General features: G+C 42.4%; 1 protein-coding gene across 1 annotated transcript; it reads left to right on the top strand.

Moving 5' to 3' along the window:
* Window positions 1–2311: 2311 nt before the first annotated feature.
* Window positions 2312–13340, top strand: LOC126094793 (uncharacterized). Its single transcript, XM_049909359.1, has 6 exons — window positions 2312–2364; window positions 3567–3677; window positions 3997–4133; window positions 10233–10297; window positions 10474–10557; window positions 13172–13340. The coding sequence occupies exons 2-6, from the start codon at window positions 3567–3569 to the stop codon at window positions 13294–13296; spliced, it is 522 nt and encodes a 173-aa protein (XP_049765316.1). The 5' UTR covers window positions 2312–2364; the 3' UTR covers window positions 13297–13340.
* The last annotated feature ends 390 nt before the right edge of the window (window positions 13341–13730 follow it).

Raw genomic sequence — 13730 nt, 5'->3', positions numbered from 1 at the left:
ATTGGTGGACGCTGTTACGACAAAGGAATGTGACAATTCCCTTCCTCAAATACAATTGCGGATTTGGAGAGTTAAGCACAGGCTGGAAATCGTACATTTCTGACAGGGACACACACACACACACACATATATATATATATATATATATATATATATATATATATATATATATATATATATATATATAGTGACGGAAAAAATCGCAACACAAAAAATAATTAGAGTAATGATATTTCTGAAGTATATTTGTGTAGGTATCATATTGCCATGCTTAACATTGCAAGATCACAGGTTAATGTAAGCGTGAAATAGGCCGTTACAAATGTGAAATACTGATACCTTAATAACCAATGTAATCGCCAGAATGTTGAATGCATTGTTTTGCACAAGTGCCGGATGTCACTTTGTGGGTTGGAGTACCATGCCTGTTACATTTGATCAGTCAATACATGGACAGTTAAGGCTGGCCGTGGATCACGCTGGAGCTGTCGTCAGTCCCACATGTACTCGAGGCAGATCTGCTGATCCAACAGGCCAAGGCGACATTTCCACACTCGGTAGAGCATGATGGTTACAACAGCGGTATGTGAGCGAGCGTTATTCTGCTGGAAAACACTCCTGGAATATTGTTCAATAATGGCAGTACAAAAGCTCGAACCACCAGACTGAGGTACGAATTTGCACTCAGGTTGTGTGGTGTTGCCGCAAATGCTCCTGCTATCATACAGAATCTCTCCGCAGACCGTAATTCCATGTGTAGGTCCAATGTGTCTAGTATGCAGGCCCTCAATTGGTCTGTTTCTATGTTTCTGTCCTACACACGGCCATCACTGGCACCGTGGCAGAACCAGCTCTCACCATAAACCACAACAGTCATCCACCACATTCTCAAACGAGCTCTCACTTGACGCCATTGAAGGTGCAAATGGCGGTGGTTTGGAGTCAGTGAATTGCACTCTACAGGCCGTCTGCCTCGGAGATCTCCTTGAAGCAATTGATTTTTAACAGTTCGTTGTGCCACTGTAGTGCCAACTTGTTGTGAGCCCGCTGCTGCAGATGCAGTACGATATGCCAGAACCTTAAGATGCACAAGATGATCGTCCCTCCAGGTAGTGCCACGTGGTTGTTCGGAGCCAGATCTTCATGTGACCGTACATTCTCGTGGGCAACGCTGCCAGCTGTCCTGTACAGTGCCAGCATTCCTGCCAACAGTTTCTCTAATATCGCTGAAGGAACCAGCTCTCACCATAAAACACAACAGTCATCCACCACGTTCTCCAGCGAGCTTCTCGTAGTCCTACTACACGATCTCGTTCAAACTCAGTGAGGTGTTGATAATGACGTCTTTGTCGCCTTACAGACATTCATGACTAATATCAAATCACCTTGTGCAGTTTCGAGGGTAACTAATGATCACAGCGTGTGTTTAAAGAACACCTGATTTTCATCTTTATAGTGCTCCTACTAGCGGCAATCTTGTGCTGCTGGTACGAAATTTGAAAAGATATCATCTTTCAGGTGTAGAAACACTCCTACCAACTTTCGTTTATGTCCCACAACTACTACATTATAACAGTCTGGCTTACTAGGGACATTTTAGTTTAGCATAAGAATACTACTCATATAATATGGACATCATATGGATACGAATTAAGAATTGAATAACAATTTAAAATATTACAAGTTTCACGTCACTTTCACGGAAAAGACAGTTGAAATTCTACGGACATTTAGCAAGAACGGACGCCTCTAGAATGACCAAGAAAATCTTCCTTACCATCAAAGCAACTCGCCGAACCAGGGCACGCTGGCTAATAGAAACCCAAAATGACCTCACAGAACTCAGTACTGACCCACTAGAAACCATATGGACTGCGTACAGACAAAAAACAACTCTCGTAAGTTCACGACCAAACACAAGACGGAAAACAGTCTGAAATTGAAAATCGCATGGACACAAGAAATAAGACCGGCCCCTAGTGAAAGAATGAGGAAGTTTTGGGAAGAAAAGAAGAGCAAGAAAGCTAAGACGACCAGTGCTAACTAATGGTTCCGCGTGCTCCTTAGACGGTGAAACAAATAAATAAATAATAATAATTAGTAGTGCCAATAAGAGTGACGTCAACACACATTATGGCACGTCGGAACAATACAAATAAGAGGTACTGGAGGCCACAATTGACGGTCATACGGCGAAACAGGCACACACATAAACAAACATTCTGCTAATGACGTCTGACGAATTCTCTTTAGTATGTTCAGCTGTTAGTGACATGTGGCTGCACGAGAGAAAGTTCGGGACGTATAGTATAAAAAGGTGAAAGAGCTCTCACAGTTTATCATTCGAAAGAGCAATCGTTAGCAGTAAGTTGGAGCCTCTTGTTCTTATACAGATTTTATGCTCTTTTCTCGTACTTCATTTCACGTATCGGAGGTATTCCGTTTCTTGTGAACAAGTGTTCTCGCTGTCATGAACGGACTGTAATTTTTCTTAGTATACTTTGGTATCAAACTTTTCGTGTCCTGCTGAAGTTCAATATCGAGGTTGCAGGAGTAAGAAACTTGAATACAAGACGATACTGAAGACCAGCCTAGAATTCCTACCTCTTGTTCGAAGGTGACCTGCCGTGAAGTGTTAATGCTGTGTCTGAAGTGTGTATGTCCAGCGTAGAGCTTGTAGTGATTTGCGTCATGTTTTTTTATGACGGTAAGACAGGGTATGGAGAAATGCCGGCACAGATTCTATTTCTCTCGAGTATCCCCAATGGGGCATTGAAGTTAGCATCCCTTTCAGAAGAACCAATCGACACAGACAGTGTGACATGTCCATACCTCATGAGGCACTGCGGAGAAGCTAGAAATTTAATCAAGGACCAGTACGTGAATTAGAATGATTAGTAAATGTGCCTCCGGGGCGAATGCTGTCGCAAAATCATGCTTTCAAACTGACAATACTTCTGCCCCTGGAGCGTAATTATATTCAGTCATGATCGTGATATCGACCTATTGAGTCATTATCAGGTGATCGCTGCAACAATATAAATAGCTCTTAGACCAATTCAAATGGTCTTCAAACCAATTCAGCCTTCAGAATATACTCGTATACTGCTTTCAAACATCTTTGATAAAAATGTGTTTCCTCAAATTTTTCGATGTTTTCCCTTTTTATGAAACTGTAGAGAGGGAAATTTATTCTTAAGAATGAATGGTTTTTAAGCAACTTACACTGTTACAACGGTCAGTGTATATTCGCATCATAGGCAAAAATTGCGATTGAACGTAGTCATGCTTCTGAGACTTTGGCTATGAAAACCGTTCCCGCTATATCAGAAGACAGACGCGATAGTTTCGCAACAAAAGTTCTGTAGAAAGTTTTCTCGCATAAGCGTTTGCTTCATCGCACGCTTTCATAACTGCATTGCGCCGATTCTAATATCAGTTCTTATACAAACGCCTATGCAGCAGTAGAATATACTTAAATATTAACCACTTTAGGCGCATTCACTGACTCATTTTCCATCACTGCAGTACGAAATTCTCACAGGGGGCGGCCTTTTGTTGTGCAGATGATGGTTTCCTCCCTGGTGCTGCTGATTCCGCTGTTGTTCGCTGGGGCAGTCCTCGCCGACACCTGCACCCTGCCGGACGCCTCCACAGAGACCTTCAGCGTCACCACGGTGAGTCCCCGTCACCAGCCACTGTGCTTTGGCCACGTGCAAAGTAACACAATACACTCGTCCCCATCATCTACTGCTGTGTACCACAATGTGGGATCTGCACTTCCTTCAGATGTAGTGTGTAACACAGTCCACTGAGCACATTGTTCCTCTCTTCTATGGCAGAGTACCTTAATGTGGGCTCTGTAAATCCTACAGAGTACTTGAGCTACAGAAAATTGTCTCAGTGTCCCAGCATTAGTTTCGAGTGGTGTTGTACGTCCTTTAAAATTAAGCGATACACTGTAACTACTGCAGACGTGCTGTGTGTGGTCCGCAGGCCCACAAGAAGTGGTACCAGCAGTACCGCTACTCTTCGTCAGTCCTGGACCCCCTGGGCTGCCTCATCCTGACACAGGACCCTGGCGAGGCTGCTAACCAGATGACGCTCAGCGGTGCCTTCAGCCAGGACCCATCGTGAGTTCTTCCATACTTGATCAGTATACGACGTCTGTAGCTACGGTGACGGGAGTCTCTTACTATTGACTCAGCTAATGAGTGATTCTGCCTAACATTTGGCTGGGTGATTAAGCACTAGGCCACAAGCTGAAAGGAACTTCCTGGCTCAACATCCAGCATAGTTCATGGCCCACAGCGCAAATCTACTTTCATCAGTATTGCTGAAGCGCAGGTCGGGGAAACCTTTTTAACTTGGAAAACAGCAACGTTAACTGTGATTGGGGCACCTTGTTCTAGAGCAGGTCTACCTGTGGCTCCAAACGTTCAGTGGTCGGGTTAAGGCAAGGGCATACCGCTTTCACCAGCACCTTTCGAAGTAAATCATTGAAATTTCCATACTTCGGTTTGTGACCGTCTTTATTTACCTCAACACCATGCTGCAAATAAATAGAAATTATAGATTTTTATTCTAGAAGAGGGAGAAGCGTGTAAAATGTACAACCTACAGTAAAGTCCTCAGAGCTCATGGCAACGATGGCCCAAAGTGAACTAGGAAACCTTATGAAAACATACTGTGTCTTCTTCTTCATCATCCTTCACCATCCTCTCTTCGGGTAATAGGCGACGTTCCCTGTTATGGTACCCAACGTTGCCTTGGTCTTCCTGTACAGGCATTAGGAGATGTTACCTAGTACGGTACCCATAATTGCAGGGGTATTCCTTTAGCTCTTCTTCCTTGGCACTGATATTTTTTAGTCTGTTAGTCTGTTACTCTCCATTCTCTCTAGGTGTTCGTTCAATTTTCTCCTATACTCTACAGTTTATCATTTAGACTAAAAACGTTTAGGTCATCTCTAATATCGTTGCTCCTTGATCTGTCTTCTACTGTGCAAACCTTAACTCGTCTCAGGAATTTCTCTACTTGCGCCTGAATACGGCTGCTTGGTTTTTGGAAACCATCCAGGTGTCGCTTCCATAGAGCAGTGCGGGGATTGCAACCGTTTTGTAGAATTTTATTTGAGTGTGGCTAAGAGTTTTCCAGTTAAGATTTCTGTTAATTGTTCCACATACAGGGCTTAATTTTCTAAGCTTAATTTCTATATCCTTGCTATAGCCATATGTCACTTTACATCATAGGTAACTGAAGTGGTTTACTTGCTCTAAAATCTTTTGAATTAACACTATATTGGTTCTAGTGTGTCCTTTCCCCATGAAGGCCGATGTCGGTTATTTCTGTTGCTTTCTTCATGTCAACTTTCGTACTCATATGTTGCAGTAATTAAATTCCTTTCAGAAGGTCCTCTTTTTTATCTCCTAGGATCACTGCTTCGTCAGCATATAGTAAGTTATTTAAAAGACTCGTCCTGTCTAGGTATATAACTTTTTGAAATTCTATTTCCCTGTTTGCATTATTTCAGGTATGTAAATGTTAAATAAAGTTGGGATATTACAGCAGTTTTGTCGTATACCTTTGTTAGTTGGTATCTCATTAGTCGCTTTTCCGTTGAGATCTAGAGTGATAGTCGTGTTCTAATATATGCTTTTTATCTCATTTATTAGATGTTTTGTAAATCCACGATTCGTCGTTATCTTCCAAAGTTTATCTATTGATATTTTCAAAAGCTTTTTTAAGATCGATAAAAATAATGCGTGTTTCTCTATTACATTCACTGTGCTTTTGTATTACGTGTTGTAAAATAAAATCTGCATCTATCTTAGCACGTTCTTTCCTTACACTTATTTGTTCCTCATGTAGTACTGCTTCCAATACGTTTTTAAGTCTTTTGTTTAAAATATTAGCACATATTTTGTTTGCTGAATCTAGTAAACTTAGTCCTCTGTAGTTTCTGCATAGGCTTTTGCCTCGTTTTTTTGAAAATTGATATCACTCTAGCAATATTACAGTGTTTGGAGATACTTTTTCTTTTCCAACGTTCGTTTAAGAGACGTAACAGTCGTTATGTCATTCCTCCATATTTCAGTAATTCGGCTTGAATACCGTCTCTGCCGCCACCTTTCTGTTCTTAAGTGATGTTGAGGCAGATTTTACTTCGTCGTGCTGCGTTTCATCTGATCTCTTGTTATGTATTGTTTCAATTTCAGTATAATCATACCACAATACTTTGTAATATTTTATCTACTGTTCTTCTTAAATATTATTTATTTGTATCTTCTCCTTCTGTGTTGTGTTTAAAGTTTATAAAACCATATTATTAGGGCATTTCTTTCTCACGTGAACATCATTCTCGATCTTAAAAATAAATGTATCCCTATGATCTTGGTGTGCCTTTCTTACTAAACATTTAGCAATATTTCTTCTCTCTTCATAAGAGTGTGTCTTTTCAGCAGTGGGGTAGCCAATGTATTTCGCGTATGCATTCTGTTTTTCTTTAACAGCTATTCTTATATGCTCATTCCAAATTTTTAGGCCCTTTATTTCCCCTTGATTTTTTTCCCTTTTATCAAGGGCTTCTTCTGCTACTCTGCGTATCACGTTCCTTACATTTTACCATTATCCTTCTATATCATCTTTAGTTTGCAAGTTTGCTAGATATTTATTCAATCTGCTTAGGTAACGATGTTTCATCCTGTCTTCTTCCAGCAAGTATATGTTATAAACGCTTTGACCTTGTTAGTTACTTATTTGTTTTGTCATTTTCTTTGATGGATATATTCTGGAGAAAAAGATCTAGATCTTATCCTCTGTGAACTCTTGTATCGCTTACTTGACCCACTAGGTTATCACCCATTAAAATGTAGTCAGTTATTGATCTAAGACTTCTACTGGCCCAAGTATACTTACGTATAACTCTTTCTTGGAAAGTGAGTTTATTTTTAGATTACTGTATGTAGCAAAATATCTTAGTATTTTTGCATTTTCATTACATACCGGTTCTGCAAAAGGCTCATTCGTTACGGGCTCATTAGTTTCTGGGATTTTTCTTGCACCCATCGTAATAATATGATCAGTAGCATTGTATGTATCCGGAGTCTTCTGTAGTTCTTTATAGAAGGTGACAAAGTCACCCTTTTTTCCTTTTTGTGGTGCATATATGCTTATAGTGGTGGCGTTGCCTCTCCTCAGTTTCAGTGTGACTATGAGTGTTCTTTCGCTTATGTACACTCCTGGAAATTGAAATAAGAACACCGTGAATTCATTGTCCCAGGAAGGGGAAATTTTATTGGCACATTCCTGGGGTCAGATACATCACATGATCACACTGACAGAACCACAGACACATAGACACAGGCAACAGAGCATGCACAATGTCGGCACTAGTACAGTGTATATCCACCTTTCGCAGCAATGCAGGCTGCTATTCTCCCATGGAGACGATCGTAGAGATGCTGGATGTAGTCCTGTGGAACGGCTTGCCATGCCATTTCCACCTGGCGCCTCACTTGGACCAGCGTTCGTGCTGGACGTGCAGACCGCGTGAGACGACGCTTCATCCAGTCCCAAACATGCTCAATGGGGGACAGATCCGGAGATCTTGCTGGCCAGGGTAGTTGACTTACACCTTCTAGAGCACGTTGGGTGGCACGGGATACATGCGGACGTGCAATGTCCTGTTGGAACAGCAAGTTCCCGTGCCGGTCTAGGAATGGTAGAACGATGGGTTCGATGACGGTTTGGATGTACCGCGCACTATTCAGTGTCCCCTCGACGATCACCAGTGGTGTACGGCCAGTGTAGGAGATCGCTCCCCACACCATGATGCCGGGTGTTGGCCCTGTGTGCCTCGGTCGTATGCAGTCCTGATTGTGGCGCTCACCTGCACGGCGCCAAACACGCATACGACCATCATTGGCACCAAGGCAGAAGCGACTCTCATCGCTGAAGACGACACGTCTCCATTCGTCCCTCCATTCACGCCTGTCGCGACACCACTGGAGGCGGGCTGCACGATGTTGGGGCGTGAGCGGAAGACGGCCTAACGGTGTGCGGGACCGTAGCCCAGCTTCATGGAGACGGTTGCGAATGGTCCTCGCCGATACCCCAGGAGCAACAGTGTCCCTAATTTGCTGGGAAGTGGAGGTGCGGTCCCCTACGGCACTGCGTAGGATCCTACGGTCTTGGCGTGCATCCGTGCGTCGCTGCGGTCCGGTCCCAGGTCGACGGGCACGTGCACCTTCCGCCGACCACTGGCGACAACATCGATGTACTGTGGAGACCTCACGCCCCACGTGTTGAGCAATTCGGCGGTACGTCCACCCGGCCTCCCGCATGCCCACTATACGCCCTCGCTCAAAGTCCGTCAACTGCACATACGGTTCACGTCTACGCTGTCGCGGCATGCTACCAGTGTTAAAGACTGCGATGGAGCTCCGTATGCCACGGCAAACTGGCTGACACTGACGGCGGCGGTACACAAATGCTGCGCAGCTAGCGCCATTCGACGGCCAACACCGCGGTTCCTGGTGTGTCCGCTGTGCCGTGCGTGTGATCATTGCTTGTACAGCCCTCTCGCAGTGTCCGGAGCAAGCATGGTGGGTCTGACACACCGGTGTCAATGTGTTCTTTTTTCCATTTCCAGGAGTGTATATGCAATCTTTGGTCTCTTTTTCCCATCTCTTATGCAGGAGTAATGTCATACCTGTGTCTGCTCTTTCATTCTGTTCGACTCCACTGCAGAACATAATGAAATCGCCTATATATTTGTTACCTCTCATTTTCATTTTGCTTTCTGTAGTTGATACAACATCGATATTCATATATTTCAGTATATTTGCTAGTTTTATCTCTTTTTGAGAAATTCCTGTGATATTCCAGATTGATACTTTGACATAGCCGTCGATCCATTTCCTTTTGTCCTTTTTCATGTTTCTGACATTGATCTTCGAGGCCATCGTGTTTCCGAGGCTCCTTGAGGTATTAGGAGAAGTGAGTCTTTTTCGAGAGTTGGTTGCCTGCCATCCGCTCAACCCCCTTCCTAGGAGGAGCAGTATTTCCTTTCGGGGTTGTCTCCCTTAGCCGACATGTTCTTGTCATTTAAAGACGCCAGAAATCGTGCCTTTCATCCTCTGCTGCTGATTACATAAGGTACAGACACTGTACGCTAAGTATTGAGCAGAGGTCACGCCACTCACATCTTCTTGGACGTGGAAGTAGTAGGGTTTGTAGGCTGAGCTGCCTCGAATTCTTCAAGATCTGAATCATTCATCAAATTTCAGTGGATGTTTCTCCTAGTTTTGATTCTGAACGGGTATCGGCAGCCTGAACAGACTCTCAGATCCTTTGCCAACATTCGACCATTAGACAGAGGAAAGGAAAGTGAAGGACACCTTCCGGCCTCGACGACTAATATCGCAGAAGTCTGACACGAGTAAATGGAACTAACGTCAGCTAAGCCCTCTCCTCCCCGAGAGGGACTCCACTTTATCTGAAATCTCACCAACTGACCAGCCTGCCAGGAGCTTTATTCGCATCAGCGTAGCTCAGCCAAACATTAAGGCATACTAACTGCCCCACCAACCTTGAGGGGGTAGTCCATGGGGAGGATCTTAGTACGTCACTACAAAAATTTTATCCCTACTCTTCCAGAACGTAATTCGTTTTTCGTTCTAGAAATGACGTCTACTACGCTTGAGAAATCTCGACAAGCGAAATGTATTATAGTGCCTGTCACCTGTGATACGAAGGTTGAAATGTCCACATTATGGAGTAGATTCACCTTGATAACAGTAGATCACGTGATTTTACTTCATTTAGTTACCAAGTACACTTCATCAGTCGTCATCAGTTTCAGGACTGGCAAATTGTGTTGGAAAGAATAAGGTGGTATAGAGAAAAATAATATTAAGAAAGAAGATAAAGTTGTAGAACTATTTTTTAATCCCTGCTACGCGATAATATTTTTACCTGGAGTGATATGTCCTGAGAGCCTTGGAGACAAATAACTACTTGAAGTGCCTCCTTAAGATACAATAGTGTACTTATTAGAAACGTTATATTGCCTCAGTAATAAGGAAAAGAAATTCACCTACTACTAAATTCGCCGTACTTTAATACATTTTTGTTTGTATACTACATATACATAATACACTGCATGTACATGTTTGTTAGTATACTGCTTTACAGTAAAGTTAAAGCTTGTCATGATCACATCGTTTCAGAGCTGCTGTCACTGCCGACGTCACTATCGATGGAAACAGACTTCACAGTACCTACTACGGCACATGTAAGTACTGTCCTAGAGCTTGATAACAGTAATGTATTATTTATTGCTCTACAGCGATGAGAAAACTGTAAGAATGTCTTACTTACGTCTGTCTACGATACTTTTCCAGCTGTATCGTATTTAACTTCATAATATTATATATGAGTGTAATATCAGTTTGACCCGGTGTATTCCAGACGGTGAAATGTTGACTGCTGAACGCAACCTCGTCTATGGAAGCGCGGACATCTTCATTGAACACTTCTGCATGGAGAGTGGGGGTAAGCTGCACATTTATGTCTCTCAGTTGTAGAAATCTGCATACTGTCACAATGGTTAGTGGTGGAGGTAGGTTTTGGTAACATCACTCAGGTTATTTGTGGCAGGTCAGGAATCTAGGATTCTTATCCTTATCTACTCAACAGTATTCTCTGACTCACGAATAATCTTTGAACAGTAGTCTACATAAGGAAACTGCATTTCGACATAGTACATTATACGTCAGTTAATCAGTCTGTCAGACATTATTTACATCCCACAAACAGTAAAATTTTCCGTAATTATATACTGACATTTCTAGATGATGAAGGAGTAATCTGACAGAAGTACAGCAATCAGTCGAAGGTTAGGTATGAAAAGCGTGGTTAGCTCTTATATTTCTAGTGGAATAATGTCATATAGTAAAAATAGGTAGAAAAGTTCGGTTTAGATCATTAGTGGCGAGTAAACTACATTGAAACATCTATTTGTTTTATGCTGACACTAGTTGTGTTTGCCATTCTTATGCCCCAAGAACCAACTTTCATTGGAATTTCGTAAGACCTCAGATATTGAAGATGAAATAAATGGTTGTTAACGCCTGTTTCTCTACTTCTTAACCCACTATGCAGTGTATTCTGGTGGCTACTACTAACATATTACCGGTTTCTCTTTCATTTGCGAATAATTTCAGCGCAGAACAACTCTCGGTAAACCCCCACGTGAAACTGTTTTTCTGGTTTCACATTGTCATCACTATACGAACTTCATGAATTTGAGTGAAGATACACGTTGTCCCTAGGTATACTCTGTAGTTCTGATGTGGAGAGAGAATATGTTCTCAATGTTCATGATATAAGACTCGCACTACAATTTCTATGGGCTGTGTGGTGCAATAATTTTTTTTGAGGGCAGATGGAACGTCATACTGTCAACATGAAACTGGACGTATTTACACCATGACAAAAGATTTTTTGCCTGCATTGTAAAGAGATGTGTCTATGGACATCGTGTCTATTACACCCTATTTCAAGATGGGTGAAATGCAGATTTATTACGCTGTAGCATATGTATAAAGTTTAGACATTTCAGAAAGGATATTTAGTTTGGAAACTAACAAAATCAGAACGAATGGAGACGTGGACGTAAATAGTCTGCAGGACAAAGAAAGTGAAGCATTCTTGAGCGCAGGAGTAAACTATTTGATTACTGTCGTATTGAATAAGAAGTTGGCAATAAGAGCCCAATTGTCCATATGCCATTGCAGCCTCTCTGATATTTCCGTTGGGAACGATGGTATAAAGCAGCTGTATCCCCTCATGAGGCAAGATGAGTGACCACTGTTGTAACTGGTCATTGGTAGTCTGGTTACTGACACTGGGACGAAGTAAACATCCAAGCTGTCCCACACGTATTCTATCGAGGACAGATCTGGGGATATTGCCGGTGACGAGAGAACTGCAGTCTAACACAAACAATTTACAGAAACCCATGCATGTGTGAAAAATCACTGTCGTATGAAAAATTTCCACTACAGTACTGTCGCATGAGAAGCAAATCATGAGGACGCAAGATGTCTACGACTTTTAGATGTGCCGTCAGAGTTCCCTCAGTCGCTATCAACCGTAACCATAATTCATACCCGATGTCTCCCCATATCACGACGCGAAGCGTAACACTGGTGTACTTTTCCAAAACGTTGGGAGACTGGGACCCCTCCCCTAGATCGCCGCTATATTCGCAGACACTGATTATCCGCGGTAGTGCAGCACCGCGACTCGTCGTGAAATATAACAAGACGTTAGTGATCAGCAGTCCATGGTTCCCACTCACATCACCACTCCAAACGCAGCCGTTCGTAATCTGGATTTAACGGCAGCCCATGACTGGGACTCTCATTACCTAGTAGGGCCTGATAATTTCTGAGCAATGGTAAGAGACGAAACAGAATGGTACTGCGATCCATTACTTGTTTCCGGACGGCAGATGCCAGTATGAAGGAACTACGATGCTCCAGTTGCACGATGGGCGATGCTCACATGTGTCGGTCAGATGTGGTTGACTTGACTCTTGATTGTGATCAGGCTAAGCACGCTCTCACGTTCCCATGCAGTCAAATATCCGGGCCCCAGTTTTGGATGTTGTGCAATTCGACCTGACGACTGAAGAGAAATCCACACGGAAGCCCCTCCGAAAGTCCAATAGCTGCTGATAACGTTGTGTTAGACGATTATGTGTCCTTCCTTATGTAGCCCATCAATCCTGTTGACAACACTAAACACGATCAACAGTAATACGCTGTGGTGCCATTTTATCAGTGACAGGGAATTATTTGCATATTCGCTGATTGTGTGCGCATGTACAAAATTACATTAACATCCGACCACGTTAACTTGGTACTTCTTTCTCTTTCAGGCGATATATAGACAGGTTTATTCCGATTAAGTATTCTTATGCTACGATCAATATTTTAACATAAGTAAACTACATGATTAATCAATTACTTACATAGATTCTTTTGTATTATTTTCTCGAAATTCCTGCTGTGTTACTTTAAATTATCCGAATTTGATGTATAATTTACATCTGATGTATAAAGAGCTGAACGTGACGTTTTCTTTTCCTAAATTTTTTCAGATGAAATGACTTTCATCTTCACCACTGCCGAGAATCCGAGTGACGATCTGGTCAAACAGATATGGGAAGAGGTCGACGCTCGCCCTGAAATCGATAGATCAAAATTCCAGAAAGTCAGTTGTTGAGCGATGCAGACCACCGATCCTAAATAAATGAACTTCAGCAGAAACTCCTACTGATTTTAATTTTGCTTCCTAATCCTTAATTTTATTGATGCTGTTTTTCATGTAAGTGAGTAACATTAATTTCGACGAATCATGTTTCCCAGAGGAATGAACACCCCATTTAGAAAAGTTTCCCATGGTTATCATATAGACGGTTCTCTATTTGCCACAACATGGAGGAGGTTAAAGTTCTGCATAGTGTGTACTCCCCGCGCTGCAGATTTGGCCCTGGATGTCTCCGAAATATTTTGATCACACCACCCAGGCATGTACATATCATAAAGAAGATGCCAAGCACATTTTTAGCGGGTGATACAACTGAACTGCAGACTCAACAGGACAATATTTATGAAAAGAAATGTAAAGTGTTTATACAGTTACACATGTTTCTGTCA

The sequence above is a fragment of the Schistocerca cancellata genome, chromosome 8, assembly GCF_023864275.1.
Source record: "Schistocerca cancellata isolate TAMUIC-IGC-003103 chromosome 8, iqSchCanc2.1, whole genome shotgun sequence".
In the NCBI taxonomy this organism is placed as follows: Eukaryota; Metazoa; Arthropoda; class Insecta; order Orthoptera; family Acrididae; genus Schistocerca; species Schistocerca cancellata.
The sequence above is the reverse complement of the archived record's forward strand: the minus strand, read 5'-3'. Positions and strand labels throughout refer to the sequence as shown.